The sequence below is a fragment of the Apium graveolens genome, chromosome 11 (assembly GCF_009905375.1).
Source record: "Apium graveolens cultivar Ventura chromosome 11, ASM990537v1, whole genome shotgun sequence".
Taxonomy (NCBI): Eukaryota; Viridiplantae; Streptophyta; class Magnoliopsida; order Apiales; family Apiaceae; genus Apium; species Apium graveolens.
The window spans coordinates 73,446,138-73,462,984 of NC_133657.1; the positions used below are offsets into that span (position 1 = coordinate 73,446,138).

General features: G+C 33.3%; 1 protein-coding gene across 1 annotated transcript; it reads left to right on the forward strand.

Moving 5' to 3' along the window:
- Window positions 1-2,356: 2,356 nt before the first annotated feature.
- Window positions 2,357-8,852, forward strand: LOC141697237 (uncharacterized). The gene is made up of 6 exons (XM_074501516.1): window positions 2,357-2,781; window positions 3,743-3,946; window positions 4,456-4,572; window positions 4,956-5,105; window positions 6,157-6,215; window positions 8,390-8,852. Exons 1-6 carry the CDS (start codon window positions 2,560-2,562, stop codon window positions 8,523-8,525), a joined length of 888 nt encoding a protein of 295 aa, XP_074357617.1. The 5' UTR covers window positions 2,357-2,559; the 3' UTR covers window positions 8,526-8,852.
- The last annotated feature ends 7,995 nt before the right edge of the window (window positions 8,853-16,847 follow it).

Below are 16,847 nucleotides of genomic sequence, written 5' to 3' on the forward strand. Positions count from 1 at the left end.
CTTGTTGTCCATTGCTAAGGGTGATCGATGGGGGTTGCTATGAAAGTGTGTGGTTGTTTGAGATACTGCAAAATATAGTAGTTTGAATGCCTATAATTTAATTTTTGATTGTTATTTGAATATTTATTCTTAACCTTGGTAACTTTTCACATCCCTCATTTAATATTAACAAATACATAGTTCTGAACATGCTAGGCTCTTTTCAATTTTATTTGATACAAAACAATTACTAAGATTATCTGCTTCAGTCGTTATCATTCTTTCAAGTTTGGCGTGTAAGGTTGTAGCTAAATACCAATATGAACCAACATGATCATATGTTAATTAAGGATATAAGCAAAAAATTATTTATGTGTTTGTTTTCATTTTCTACCATACATTTCAAAAAAACAACACTTGAGAAATATAATGGTATATAACTCCCTCAGGATGATAGAGAAAATAATAACAAGATATCTTGGAGATCCATTACTAATACATAACACAATGTTTAACCAGTGTGATGCACGAGCATTCTCCAAAATATGTATAAGATATTGATTTGTTCATAATTATTTTATTCGTTTGTATGTTAGAAATGTGTCATACATTTGATGTGTTAAAAATGTGATTGATAAGTAATACAACAGTTACAAGTATGTATTGTACTTATATAAATGAAAGTTCCCAATCTTTTCTGAATTGAAATTTATTTGTACCATATAAATATAATAATTAAAATATGACAGTAGTATACATTAATTATCTAATTAGAGACATAAATAGTTCAATGCACATATGTATGCTTGATATATATATTTTTTTAGTTGGCATCTAACTCATATTTTATTAATTATTAAATTAACAATATGAATAAATGATTCGTAAATGTTAATATTAAGAATGTTAAATTTCACTCAAACATCAAAAGTACTTCGTTTGAATTAGATTATGTTTAATATGTTTCTCACGTATATTTATTGGATGATATTATTATTATTATTATTATTGACAAAATATATGTATATATGGACCTATTCGTTAAACATAAATGTAAATCAAAATATTTATTTTTGATATTTCACTGTGATTTAAAAATATAAATATTAATGATGCGTTAATTGAGAGAATAAGTGTGAAATAAATATTATTAAATTATGCACGAACGTGAAAATATGTATAATTCGTTGATTTTTTGAGATTACTTTATGCGTTTGTATTAATAATGCGGTTAGAATTATTTTAATATCAAATATGTGATTTATGAGTAAAACTTTATAGCCAGGTCGAGCATTCAATTCGAGTATTCGCTTTTAACCCCTAGTCCGGTTAAAATTAATACATATGCACGTGTGGGTATAAATGTATGTATATGTATGTATGAATATCTATTCATGTGTATACAGATCATGTAAAATTAATAGATTTTAACAAATGATGATTTAGTTAAATAAATTTTATATTTATATTAATTTATAAATAAAGTACATAATGATGAAGCATATTAAATATACGTTAATTAATATATATTACTTGTGAGCAATAAGTATTATATAAGTATTACTAGTCAACTAATAAATATTAATTATGAGAATAAATATAAAATAAATATTGTATAGATATTAACTATAGGGGCATACTAGTTATATTATGAATTAATTTGTTCAACAAACTACAATATTATTGTATTATATATATATATATATATATATATATATATATATATATATGAGGTAAGTTCCATGGAGTAGACTGTTTCATTGGAGTCCATATATGTTCGGTCTATATATATATGTATATATATATAGATTGATAATAGATGGGTGGGGTAAAATAATTTTAAAATAAACTAGAGGCATGCATTCAATTGAGAGTTTAAAGATTTTTTTTGGATTTTGAAAATCCCACGTATTTAATTTGGATTTTAAAAAATTCTTTAAAATATGATGGTATTCAATAGGGATTGAAAACAGTATTTTAAAATTAGGGGATATTCAATTTAGATTTTAAAAAGTTTATTAAAATCTTATGATATTCAATTTGGATTTTAAAAAATTCATTAAAATATGGTGGTATTAAAGATTCCATGGATTTTTTTATATTTTATAAAATTGTAAATTTTGATGGATTTGCTACTATATTTTATGTTTTCATAAATTATATCAAAATCCAAGAGATTTTGATGGATTGGTAGAAATCACTATTAAAATCAGTACCACTCTACTAAATTTATTCAACAACTCTGCTAAAATCTGCCAAAATCAAAAATAATTATTCAAAATTAATAAATTATCTAGAATCTGAATTGAATAGAGCTTACAGTAAAATTAAGTTGGGTTATTAAAATGAAGTTTGCACCGGACCGTGGGCACATAGTTAGAGGTCAAGAGTAAAGGGGTGAAAAAAGGGAAAAAAGGAGTTGATGAAAAGGGGCATCCTTTTTCCTGAAATTCCACCCACATCTTTCATTTCATTTCAATATTCAACTTTGTGACAGCTAACTGCGTGCTGCTGCACCTGCTGATCGATTCTGAATATTACAATTGCTGCTGCTGCTGCTGCTGATTGTAGTAGGGTGGGATGGCAACTACTACTACTACTACTACTCGTTGTTCTTCCAGTTTATTGTTATTAGTTTCAGATTGTGTTTCTTTTGCTATTTCTTCTTCTTCTTCTTCTTCTTCTTGTTGTAATTTCCCCTCTCTCTCCTCTTCCTCTTCCTCCTCCTCCCCCTCTTGGAGAACAACAACTTCTTCTAAGCAAACTACTACTCTTCTTCCCTTGTTTTCTTCCAACAGAAACGTAAGTATTCTCGTTTTTCATTTCATGTTTTTATTCTTTCTTTTTTATATTTATCATTTATAGCATGACTGTTTGTATAATGGGTTTCTTTCATTTTCCTTCAAATTTACCCCTTCCGGCTTGAATTTCTGAATTTTGTTACAAGGCTTGTTTTGTCTACTTTCATTATACTGTATTAGAAGAACACCCCTTTTCAGATTCATCCACCTCTTTTCGACTTTATTAATTCCTACACAAGGGATTATTGTTTGTCGAATTGGTCTCATTATTTCCTCCTTTCCGAATTCAGCGCCGATGATTAGTACTTCTCCTTTCAAGTTATGTACAATGGATGTATCTTTCATTACTTGCATATTTTTCTCGATTTCGTCTTCTTCTTTTTATATTTTGTGTAAATATTATCATAAAATTTTACTTCTTTTATGTCCACTTGTTACACATTTGTTCTACTCTTTGTCCTCTTCTTGTTTCCCCTTTGTTATGTTTTAGATTTGTTTTTCATTTAGAAAATTCCAAATCCTGCTAAAGTTTGTCACTAAAGCCAAATTTAATTTTGCAAATTATTTGCATAGTAACATGCCATCATAAATTCTTTTATGTAGTTGTAGTTCTCTTGAAATTTTTATTGATCTACCTGCTACATCCACTAGTTTGATATATGTGTAGTTAGTTACTGGTCGACTCTACTAATTGTAATGGCCATCCGTGCTCTAGATTACGCTCATTCTAGCATGCCTTATGTATGTCAAATAATTGTAGCTAATGGGTATGGTTCGCAGAATATCTCATTTATTTTAACATAAGTTTTTCTAATTGTTACAATTGCAGGATCACATGTTTCTTATTTATTCTTCTTTTGAAGTTTTAGGCTTGTCATCGTGACTTTTGCTAGTTTATAGTGTATGTCGATGCATATATTTACTATTAGGGGCCTCTTTTATGTCTTATTTTGATGTGTTAGTGGCTTCGTCGACATGCCAAAGGAGATGCGGAAGGAGACAGTAGTTTGAGTAGTGAAAGCGAACATGAGGTAAAAATGTTTGGTTCTGATGAAGAAGTCACGACACAGATCCCGACGCAAGCTCAATCACTTGTAGGAGGGTCAGGGGAAACTGCAGTTTTAGTTTCGGAATATAAGCCATCCCCCGATATGGACTATCTGCAGGTTTGTTAGGTCTTCATGCTGTCTTAATAACTACTCTAAATCTACCCCTCTAGCTCTAGCTGGTGACAATCCTTGTGCAATTTGTATCTCCCGTTATTCCTAATGGAAAAGCCCTCCAAACAACTGGGAATGTGTATGAGACATTATGATAGTTATTCATCATATTAATAGGACTAATCTAAGAAATTTTTGAAATTGCTGATGTCTGTCTTATTACTTGACTATGGCGAAATATTCAAGATTTTTTATTAGTCTTTGGAGGCTCTTTTGGTGGAAGGCATGTATGAATGACAAATCCCTTATTGCGAATTTTCTAATACCTTTGAATTTTCAGAGCACAACATGCATCCTTTCAGAAATCCTGTAGTTGTACTAAATTCTGTCTTAAGTTATGGCCATGTTAAATATTTGTTAAGAATTATGTTGAAACATTGTTACATGACATTTGCAGGCATTCACATGTTTTATGTATGGAACATACAGTTGTCATTTGTTTTTTTTTCCCGCAGGAGTTGCTTGCAATTCAGCAGCAAGGACCAAGATCTATTGGGTTTTTCGGGACACGAAATATGGGTTTCATGCACCAAGAACTAATTGAGATCCTTAGCTATGCAATGGTTATAACTGTATGTCTCATACATTTTATCTTTACTGCTAAATCTCGTTGCTGCTGTTTATTTCTCTGCTTTGATCTTTTAAATGAATTTGTAAGTCCTTGCTGTAGATCTTTGTCTTTGAACTTGGCTATTATAGTATATATCCTTTGATTGATCACAGAAAAGGGTACTCCTGCATGTCTTTGGATATAGTGTTTTGTTATATTTAATGTCCTTGAACATTCAAAGATGCTCTTTATCATGGTCCTACACTGGGAAGTAGTTTGCGCTTTTTTTAATTTTTTTTGACTATCAACTAGCCTGGGAGTTGTGTCTATTGCCATAGTTGAGTTGATTACTTCTCGGAGATGAGTTATTATATTGATTAGGTTTTTCCTTTTTTATGTTTTCAGAAAAACCACATTTTTACTTCAGGAGCATCAGGGACTAATGCAGCTGTTATTAGAGGTGCTCTAAGAGCAGAAAAACCTGAGCTGCTGACTGTAATATTACCTCAAAGTTTGAAAATGCAACCGCCAGAAAGCCAGGAATTACTGTCCAAAGTAAGCCAATTTGTTGATTTCTGTTGTTCCATGTATGGAACTATGATAAATATATGTGTCTTTAATATTTATAAAATTATTAATGAGTAAACTTATTATCTTCACACCTTAAGCTGAAATGTTTGTTGCTAAACGATGAAAACATTCTGCGCCACTGTAGATATGTATATATGTATTGGTGTTGGTACCAGTGTTGTTAAAGGTATTAGATATATGTAGTGGAAGGCTCAAATGGATATGACCAGGATGGATCATACTTGGGGAAGATGAAATGAGTGGCATTTCACGTCAGAGCAATGTCGGCAATTACTCCCTACATTCACTTGTCTATATACACACACTTATATACTTGTATATATGTGGAATGTAAAACAAGAAACAAAAATGAATCTCTTTAGAATCAAGGCAATGAAAGTTTAATTAGGGTTTGTGATAAATTCGAATATCACACCATTTGCTTGAGTTTGTCAAATACTTATTATGGGCTTTGGATAAATCAAATGTTGCTGCTTTATACTAGAACAATAACTTACATCTAGACCCCACTAAGCAGCCAAGTCAGAGCCATGCGATTAATGAGTGGCTGCATAAACGAAATTGAAGGGATTCAGTTGAAAAGTTTAAAATTTCAAGTACTTAAATTTTGTGAAATGTTTTTTAGGGACGTAAATTAAAAAACCTGACTAGCTTGTTGACTGTTCAAACAATTGTTCTCCTAAATCTAATTGGACACCTTGAGATTTAGCTAGAAAATGTGGGAAAAAATTGAATTCATATCTTCTTCATGTATCGTCGTAGTATCCCCAGTGGTTTACATCATCTCTTGTCATTATCAGCCTATTCTATTTACTTAATTTAGTTATTTATTATGTTACTAAAATTTTGGATAAAATAATTATTGGGCCTAAACAATCAAATCAGTAAGTAAAGCTGATCTGTAGCTTAAGGAATTTTAAAGCCTCGTACTAAAAGCCCAAAATCCAATCCTAATTTTGTCTTACTCATATAGCACATTCAGTTTGGCTTACTCATGAATTTCTTGGTTTTGCAGGTAAAGAATGTCATAGAGAAGCCTTACAATGACCATCTCCCGTTGATTGAAGCCAGCAGGTAAGTAAACAAATCCACTCGCCAGTCCGCTATCTTTTTTTGATATAGTATAGTAGGAAAACTTGTAATTTCTGCATGGCAGCTGATTAAGACACTAAAACCTAATCCTAGAATTGGTCCAGCTGCCTGAAATTTTTGTTTTAATGTGGCATCTATGCATCAAAACACCCAACTTCTAGGGTAGTTCTCAGCTGGTTTATCAAATTATATATATTTTTTAATTATTTGCATTCATGGTATATTACTTGGAATACTGTCACTCTAGATAAGTTTTGATGCCTGGTCATTGGTAAACCACATTTAAGCGCTCTGACTCAGTAGGCATAATCATAAATTCTCCTTCCGTGTGATTCGAACCTTTGACCAAGAGGATAGTTATCCTCTCTTCTTTAATCAACTGAGCTAACCCTTGCGGGCAATATATATATATATATATTTGAATTACAATACAATAGAATGATGATGAAGGCTTTGAAGTCGTTTCTCTTTCATCTTTCAAACACAATGTATTCTCTATAAGATATTTTAATTTAGCATTCAATTAATTCTTACCGTAGGAACTTCGAAACAATTTCTAGGTTTTATAGGATTAGAAGAATGTAAGAAAACGGCAGCACAGATTTGCTCTTTTAAAATATACAACAAAATGGTAGTGATTGGTAAAGTTGAGGGGTTAGTGAGGGAAATCTTGTTTGGTTTTCCAATGCCCATACCGGGAATCCAACCTGTCTCCTCAGCCCCACACCGGGTGGGGGAGGGGGCATACACATGACTCTTTTCAGGCCCATTTTAGCAATCTGTTATACCACTTGCTTGGCCTATTAAGAGCATGTCAACTCCATAATGGTATTATATTTTCCGCTTTGTGTCAAGCTCGCACGTGTTCGTTTTTGGGCGATCTCTAGAAAGTTCTCCAAGTTTTAACGTGCTAAATTATTATTTATTAATCAGCACTTGGCATGTTGCACCATCCACGTGGGATAAACCCGGCAAATTTGACACAATGGAAGGTTATAAATACATATATTGTTCAATTAGTTGACTGCAAGTTTTTTGAGTTCAATGACTATCAACCCAACATTTAATCATTATATTTCTGGCAAAATTCGTTGTATTTCACGTTCAGATTTGCTGAAATCTGAATACCAGGGTTCTATAACGAAATTTGGTATAGATCAAGGTTATCTGCTAGATTACGTCGTGACATTCTCTTATGATATATATTAATAATTCCAAGCTTTATAAATCCAAACTTATAGTAACACACACATATAAGGATGGATGTTGTAGAAAATGTTATGGTTGTTGGCATGAATGTTCTCCTCTGTATGACTGCAACTATTATGAGAAAAAAACTTGTCATGAATCTTTGTCACTTCTACTATAACAATTTTTCGTAATCCACGGGGTAGAAACCTGTAGCTTTGCAATTACAAGTCATTTTCCCAGTACTTGGGTCCTCTTACTTTTCATCCTTTTTGGCACTATTGTAGTGAAAACCTTTTAAAGAGACGGGTTACGGTCTAAGCTTTTCACTACCCACAGGAGTCCTACTGCATATATTGTATATTTCACTTGAGACTGAAAAAATAAAAGTAATTTATTTTAATCTTTTTAGAAGTTATTAAAACAGGAAGACTGTTCAAAATTAAATTTTCCATCTGAAGTATCTTGCCAGATTCTCCATGCATATAAATTTTATGCAAGGTAAAATGGCAAAGTTTTATCAGGATTACTGTGTTCATTCTATTTGGTTCTGTACGGTCTAAGCTTTTCACTACCCACAGGAGTCCTGCATATATTGTATATTTCACTTGAGACTGAAAAAATAAAAGTATTTTATTTTTATCTTTTTATAAGTTATTAAAATAGGAAGACTGTTCAAAATTAAATTTTCCATCTGAAGTATCTTGCCAGATTCTCCATGCATATAAATTTTATGCAAGGTAAAATGGCAGAGTTTTCTCAGGATTACTGTGTTCATTCTATTGGGTTCTGTCTTGGTGAGGCTGCCTGTGTAAGACATACTAATGCGAATTTAACTAGTTTTAATGGCCTGTGACTCTTTGGCTTACGATAACTTTATCCATGATTACCAATTGTAATAAATTTAGCAATCATAGAGTCTATATTATATTTAAGTTAATGAGTTGTTCATTGTTTTGGAACTGCAGGTTGTGTAACATGGATATCATATCTCATGTGCAACAAGTCATATGTTTCGCTTTCCATGATAGTAGGTTGCTTATGGAAACATGTCAAGAAGCAAAAAATCTTAGGAAGATTGTTACTCTTTTCTACCTGGACTGATATCAAGCAAAACTTAGCCATCTGTAAGATTATTCTCAGCGGGAGTTGCTTTTTGTTTGTAAATTCGTGAGGATATTAAAATGATGATATCATCTAATTGCGGCTATTGAAGGACAGAGGAAAGCCTTATGTTTATGGGTCATTAGTCTGGGTTTGGCAATTGAATACCCATCTAAGATATGTATTAGATAGGCAAATTGATTTTACTATCAGCATCAAAGATTAGAGAATATTTTAGAACATTGTCTAGTGATTTGAACTCAATGTAGCCTCAATTACATTTCATCAGTTCCATGGAATACAGCAGAAGTTTGTTGATTTGTAGTATGACATTTTTTTGATAGTGCCCTCTTTCATTTCACTTTAACAAGAAGATTTTGCAGGTAAAAATCTGCAGTGCACATATGAAGCTTGTTAGCCTCGCTCTTAGAAAGCTTTTTTTTTCTTTCTAGAACTGCTATTTGTCATATCGATTCTGCACTTTGCAATTGTGTTGATTTAAAAACAATATTAAAAATAATTTATAATTTCCGTTCTATCTTTAGTGCGTTGCGTTCTATGTTGATACATTCTTCTATTTTTTTTTTTTGACTAATTTAGCTTATATGCCTTATAATTGAGTATCTGTCCTAACAAATCTCGGGGGTGAGCGAGAATCGAACCCAGAACCTGGGACGACAAGAGATAAACCCTTAACCACTTGAGCTATCTGATCGCGGTCTACATTCTTCTATTTAGTCGCAATGCAAATGTGGTTTATGTGTGGCTGGTTCGATTTGGCCGGTTTTTGTAAAATTCAAATTTAAATCAATATAACTAAATTCTTGCTCGTGAAGAAGTAACTTGGTGAATTTCCACTTGTCACTAACGTTATTTTGGTAATATTTTGGTGTCAAACTTGGTGAATTCACTACCTTGAACATCTTTTAAGATGCATGTAAAGCATAGTTTCATAATTAATTTTTTTTTAAAAAAATTATTAAATTTTTATTCATTTTTATTAAAGTGGTCTCCTAGAGTTGATTTTACCGAATGTTATTATTACGCGACTTGTATTCCAACATTTTTAATGAATCGAAAAATTAATATTTAAATACGAAATTACCTCAAGGAGCTTTTTGAGTGTTTTTAATATTTATCATAAAAATTTCACTTTGAAAACATGAATTTAAATAGGTTAAAAATATTTTCAAAGTTCGGTCAACTACAGAATTTTACTATTCATACTTCTTTCAGTAAAACAGTGTTTTCTTTCAAATTGTTAACTCAATATACGCACCATTTTCGCGTGCACGATCTAGACAAAATTTAGAACAATTTACTTGAAAATATTTGTCTGGGCAGAGGGGTGAAATCCCGAAGCACCGGGTTTTATGCAGTGGATAGCGTTTGGTGTTTTCACTCCGCGCGACCTCGGCTCAGACATTTTATAAAATCGAACAATCAATAACTTGAGCTAAAAATTTAAAGGGGTTTTGCTAGGTCCTTAATACAACTGTAGAGGGGGTGAATACAATTTATGCAGACAAATCGAATTAAGTACTCAACGGGATAAATAGATTTGTATTGATTGATAAAAACTAATTACAAAACTAATCTCTTAAAGGATAAACAGATATTCTTGAGAGCTGTTAGGTTACATAAAAAAATATATCAATTCGCGACACATAAAGTGTAAACCTAATCCGTGCTTATATACTGCACAACTACACAATCAATATAAAATCATATTATATTACAATAAGGAATCCTAAAACATATTCATGTATTGATTGCTACAAGAAATAAAGTCCTATATTGATATGTATTCTGCAAATCCTTTCCTTCTTCGATATTTCCTGACTTTCAGCTGAATTGACCAAATACTGATGTCAATTACTGATCAACAAATACTGATAACAAATGCTGATGACATCACCTTCTGCTAAACTCTGATATCGAATACTAATAATAAACTCTGATAGTTTATATACTGATATTATCAATTTCTTCCAACAATCTCCCCAACTTGTGCATTATGAAAATATAGACAAGTTTTAAATTGATGATGTCAAAACTATCTAAATGCAGAAATACAAAAAAATAATCAATCTTACAATCAGTGTCTTCAGACTTTATCTTCAGTCTTGAACTCTAGTACAATGATTAGGTTTATCAAGGAATTTCTTGAGTAGAATATCTTCAAGAACATTTACATACATTTCCATTCTCTGTTTGATATCCTTGAGCTCCTCTGTTGATTCATCATTTTGATAAACAACAGTTTCGAGGTCATGTAGATTAGACTCTCCAAGTGACAAGTCATCCAATTCCATAAATCTAACTATCTTTCCATCAGGACTAAAAGTAAGAACTTCTCTTCCTAAAGACTTAACCACCTTGGATCCTCCAATAGGCATATGAACAATATGTTCAGATTCATGAATATACTTTGGAATATAATTAGACTTGTATAACATTCCTCTCTGTTTCATGTATACCAGATTCTTCAAGAATCCTGATCATCTAGCAGTAGTAGAGTTGGTTACCTTGAGTAAAGTAGTGACAAATTTCAGCTCCTGCCATGGTTTGTTCTTCAAATGCTCTTAAGTTGCCTCAACCTTCTTCCAGACTCCAGAAAATTAATCAAATTTTCTCCAACTAGATCATTCACAATCTGTACAAATACAATTTTCTGCAAATCTTCAAGTTTTGTATCATCCCCAATTCCCGTCAGATTTCCAGGTTCCCTTATAATTAAAGCATCAGTAACATAAGCATCAACATTTGGAAGTCTCAAGCCACTTCTTCTACCAGCTCTTCTAGACTGAGAGTTTCCACTATAGATCTTGTTTATAATCTCAGAAGAATCTCTTATTGGTGCAGGTGTCTTGCTTCCCCATAGTAGCTTATTCTTTTCTTCTAAATTCAATTATGGCATGTAAGAGTTTAAATTCTCTGAATCAGGATTTGTGAAATTAGCTTGTGTTTTACTTGAACTGGCACCAACTTGAGTAGTATCAGTGGTTGTGACTGGTTGAGTTTCAACAATTGTTTCTTCATCTACTTGAGCATTGTTAGAGGTTGTTACCGACTTTAAGTTCTCAGCCCAATCAGATACATGAATCATCTTTCTTCTCTTGTTGAACTGGTTGGTTTCTTCTTCTTGAATCTTTTGTTCATCAGCATCATCATGAGCTACAACTACTGAATAGATTGGATCTATCAGTATTTGAGATCTTAAAACTTTAGATGCTGATTTCTTCTTGGATTTTACTTTAGGCTTTGGCTTTGATTTCTCACCAATATTCCCCTTCCCCTTATAACTCCTGTCAGCCTTTAAAATTGCTTGAGACTTTAAAGGTCCTTCAACATCAGTTTGACTGATCTCCCTGATCACTACTCCTTTTGTAGGTCTACTTCCAGGAATATCATCATACGGTAAGATAGCATCAGTATTTGTTGATCTCATTAATTTGAATTCTTCCTCCATAAGCCTAAGCTGTTCCATATCAACTCTAGGATTTTCTCTCTCAAATATTCTTCTACCCACCTCAGAATCAAAAGCTTGAATCTTTGGATCCTTGTAGAATAGAGTTGTTTTCTTCCCTTTCACTTTCAGTGTTTGTAGATACTGACTTGCTTCAGCACTAGCTTCTATCTCCAGAATGCATTGGTCATCATCAGCATTTGTGACTTTCAGTGTTTGTTGAGATTTAGTCACAGTCAGTTCCCTACTTTGCATAGTCTTTGATACTTGCCTTCCAGATCCCCCCCACTCTCCACTTTGTCCTGATTGACTAGTGGTTTTAGATGTACCACTAGTACCAATCAGATCTCCACCTTGTCTCTTCAAAACCAACTCCCTCTTACTACCCTTGCTGTCACCATCATGACCATCCTTATCAATATCTGTCTTGAGCTCCTTGTATTTAGATTTCAATATTTTCTCCCCTTTTTTGGCATCATCACCAAGTAAGAGGGAAACTATAAGCTCCATAGATTGTTGTACCTCATCCAATTGACTATACATCTTTGCTTGATTAGCTTCCAACTTAGCTTGGTTGACTTCCAATTTGTCTTTTCTAGTAAGGATAGGCCTCAACTGTTTGGTCATCTCATGGGAAGCGGTAAGCCTGGTTTCCAAGAAGGATTCCTTGAGCTTGTTTATTTCAGAGTTAATATTAGCCTAAGTGTTCTGAATAGTCTTGATCATAAGTGAAGAAGCTTTGAGATGAGCAAGGACATTGGGATTTGTAATTTTTTGTTCTGCCGTCTCTAAATGATTAGAAGCATTAGAAATAGATATTGGTTAGGGGAAATCCTTCCATTTAGAATTCCATTCAGCAGCAGCATATTCCTTCTCATTCTTAACTTGCAACTCAGCTAATTTCGGTTTCTTTTCCCATTCTGTTATACCTTCTGGAAAGATAACTTCATTAAGATCTTCATCATATATAAGTTGTAAATTAATAGCTCTTCCATCACTAGATTCACCCTCATGCTCAGATTCTTCATCAGCAACTGGTTTCTGAATAAACTGTGCTACTTCATCTTCAGCATCAGCATCTAACAAATCATCAGTAGTTGGGGCAGCATGTGATCCAGTTGCTTCAGAAACTGTCAGACCATCAACATTTAACTCCATATCTTCAAGAATAGTATCCATATGAAGCGGAGATTCATAATTTATCTCCAAAACTTCAGTGCCTGTAGAGTGTTGTGGTGATTCAGGAATTGTGGAGTCAATATGGGTGGACTGTTCTGCATCTTCATCAACAACAGCAACATGGAGGATAATAGAAGGTGGAATGATAGATTGAGTGGACTGCAGGAAAGTATCAGTACTTAGACCTGCATGGAGATTATCAGCACTTGGTACATCAGAGTTTATCTGATGGTCTATAGAATATTGTTCAGCAAAAGTTTCTTTAGTACTTTGTGCACCTGTAAAATTGTTTATAAAAATACTTAAATCTCTATATTCTTTTAAAGCAGTCTCACTACTCCTCACACCAATCATCTCATGATTTTTAATAGTCAGAGTTTCCTCACAGGGATTAACTTAATCCTGACACTCATCTACCTCTCCTTTTGCCAGGTAAGGATCATGCCTCTCTTTAATTATGTTATTCTCTAAATCTTTTCTCTCAGTCTCACAAGAAATGCTCAGAGTTTGTTGTCCTACAGAAATAAGAGGTGGATGAGAAGAGTTTTCTGTGATCATATGACTAGAGGTATTACTTTTTAAAGGTCTAATCACATTCATGTCATCAGGATTTATACTAGTAGTAAATGCTGATAATCCAGAATCAATATTTAATTTAAATGCTGATAAAGATAAATCAGTATTTGTACTGTTAGATATAATTGATGATATCAGTATAGAAACTATCAGGACTTAATATCAGTATTTATTGAAGGTGACATCATCAGTATTTATATCAGTACTTGATGATCAGCAGTTGATGTTAGGTCACACACACTGTAGAGGGGGTGAATACAGTGTAAAGTACAATCAAATCGAACTTTAATATCACAAGTAACAGAAAACAAACTTTATTAAAACAATAAACTCTGTTACAGTATGGAACTGTTACCTCTCAGTGATGAACAAATATCACGAGAGCTGTTAGGGTTATAATGAATAATCTTCTCGAATATGATAACACTTATAGTGTAAACCCTATGTCTGTGTTTATATACTACACAGTTACAAGATAATCGCTAATTGATATGGAATATAATTGTGCTTCCTAAAATATATCAATCAGATATCTTTTCTTCCAAGTATTCTATTCTTCATAGAACTCCTTCTTAATGCATTTCTCTTCTTATGTTTATCTCGATCTTCTTTCCTTTAATCAGCTACTATCCTTATCTGAACATACTTCAGCACTTAAGTTCTGATATCCATCTTCTGATGATTATCTCCTGATAATATAAGTACTGATATCCTTAAGTCCTGACTTCCAGTAAATACTGATTTATCCTGTTTAAGTAAGATCTGAAAACTAAACATAAATCATATTAGCCATGACATTATCAAATATATCTAACAATCTCCCCCAACTTGTAAATTAGCAAAATATACAAGTTTAACAGATATTTGATGATGTCAAAAACATTAAGTACAAATGCATGAGAATTAGACTAGATAACTACAACTTACAGTCCTTAAAGCTTTACCAATCTTTAACTTCTGATAAAAATTTTAGTCTGTACAAATATCAGAATTTAAGCAGTTGTAGATCTTGACTTGGCTTCATCTTCTGATCTCTCTGATGTCAGGAGTTGTTATGAGATAGTTCTTCAACAAACATCTCTCAGCATATCTAAGTTCATCAATCATTCTTCTTTTAGCATCTTTAAGCTCTGCATTATCTTCACCAATTTGAAAGATTGCAGCCCTGAGATCATTAATCTTTGCTTTTCTTATATCCTAATCTAGTCTGATCAAATAAGCTTTATCAGACTCAAGATTGATTTCCACAGCCCTGTAACCCAGAAAGGTAGTTATAATTTGAGCAGTGTTGGGTTTCATTTCAACTATATCACCCTTGTGATCTCTGTACTTTGGAACATATGTGCTGTCAGACTTAACAGAATAAAGCCTTTTCTGTCTCTGAATCTGATCCTTCAAATAGTTTGCAGCACTTTCTGTCAATCTGTCATTCACTTGAAGTAAGAATAATACATGCTCCAATTCTTCAAAATACTTCAAAGGAATGGCATTTTGCCTTATATGATAAACCCTACCATCTGTCATGAAGTACAACAAGATGTGTTCTTTCAAGTAGGTATGGTAAACCATTTGTATAGATTCCAGTTGATTCAATCTCTCAGGAGTTGCTCCAATACCTGGTTCACTCAAGGAAGTTGGATCATTGGTAGTGTTCTGTATTCTTCTTTCATCAACACTTCCCAATCCAGTTTTATCTCTTGCTTCCTTTCTAGTAACTACTCTTGCTTCAAAACCACTTGCAGCAGTCTTCAAAGGTTGAGTCTGTTTTGCTTTAGTGAATCCTGGTAGGAGTGTCTTTGATCTATCTTCTGATATCAAGTTAACTTGAGCTATGTCAGAGGTTACTTGCTTCTTTGGAATATCAGAACTTACTGTCTCTTGACTCTGAACAACTTGAGCCATGTCAGAGGTTGTTTTAAGAACTTTTCTTGAAGTCAGAGCAAGATCATCCTTTTCATCAGTGATTTCTTCATTCTCAGGAGGCACATAAACCTTGATAGGTTCACCAACCTTTTCTTTACCCTTGGATCTTGGATCTATCTGCGGTTGTGATTTAGCCAATGTTGCTTCAGTATTTGTCCTTTCTTTTATCACAATGCCTTTGAGTTTTGGAAGTGTCTTTTTACCAGAAGCTTCAGATTTAGATGTGACTTTTTCTGATTTAAGTCTGGCTTCTTCTTCCATTGAACTCTCCAAGTCCATTCCTGGATTTTCCTGAAGAAATAACTGTCTTGACATTTCTTCATCAAGATCTAAAAGTTCATCAAAACTTATCCTTTTACCAGTAGCAGAACTAATTCTTTTCCCAGTATCAGAACTTGTCCTGTAACTTGTGATTTCAGCTTTTCTTGATGAGAAACCTCTACCTTGACTATGACCTCTACCCATTCCAGAGTTTCCTTGATCATCCTTCCCTTTCAGTATCTTGGCAGTCTTGCATTTGGACTTAATTACTTTCTCCCCCTTTTTGGCATCAGCAGGTAGTAGAAGAGAGACAAGCAATTCCACTGAGGCTTGGATTTCACTAAGTTGAGATTGCTGAGAAGCTTGATTTTTCAGAATATCATCAATCTGAGCTTGTTGTTTCTCTTGAGTCTTCTCAATATAAGCATCTAGATGCAGAGAAGGTGTAGTAGATAATTCTGGAGTTTGAGCAGCATCAGTAACAGGTGTTGTTGATGGATTAGTTACTGTTGGAGCTTCTAAGTAAAGTACTTCAGGCACAACCAAGGTCTGGATATCAATTTCAGCACGTGTGCCTAGAACAACAGGAGATACAGACTTTTGAACAGGAGACACAGATGGTGTGTTGGCCTCTTCAGTAACAACTTCCTGAGATGGAATTGATGGAGAAGTAGTGACTTTAGCAGATTCCTTTTCTTGTGAGATCAGAGATTCCTGATCCCCTTCCTGAGCTGTTGCTTCTTCATCATCTGAAACTGGCATCAAAATTCGAACACTTGTTCCCAGAAGCTTTAGTGATGCAGTCGAAGAAGAAGCTCCATTCCCTTCTGATATGAGCCCATTTCAACTGCCCAAGCTTTGCCAAACTTTGTTCATACCCCAAACTGGCCATTAACTCCTGAAGAGCCGATTCC

What these genes read in the sequence shown, in the direction of transcription:
- LOC141697237 (XM_074501516.1), top strand. Translation starts at nt 2,560, where the DNA reads ATGGCAACTACTACTACTACTACTACTCGTTGTTCTTCCAGTTTATTG. An exon ending in TGTTTTCTTCCAACAGAAAC is followed by an intron (nt 2,782 to 3,742) that starts GTAAGTATTCTC and finishes TTGATGTGTTAG; the next exon opens with TGGCTTCGTCGACATGCCAA. An exon ending in CCGATATGGACTATCTGCAG is followed by an intron (nt 3,947 to 4,455) that starts GTTTGTTAGGTC and finishes TTTTTCCCGCAG; the next exon opens with GAGTTGCTTGCAATTCAGCA.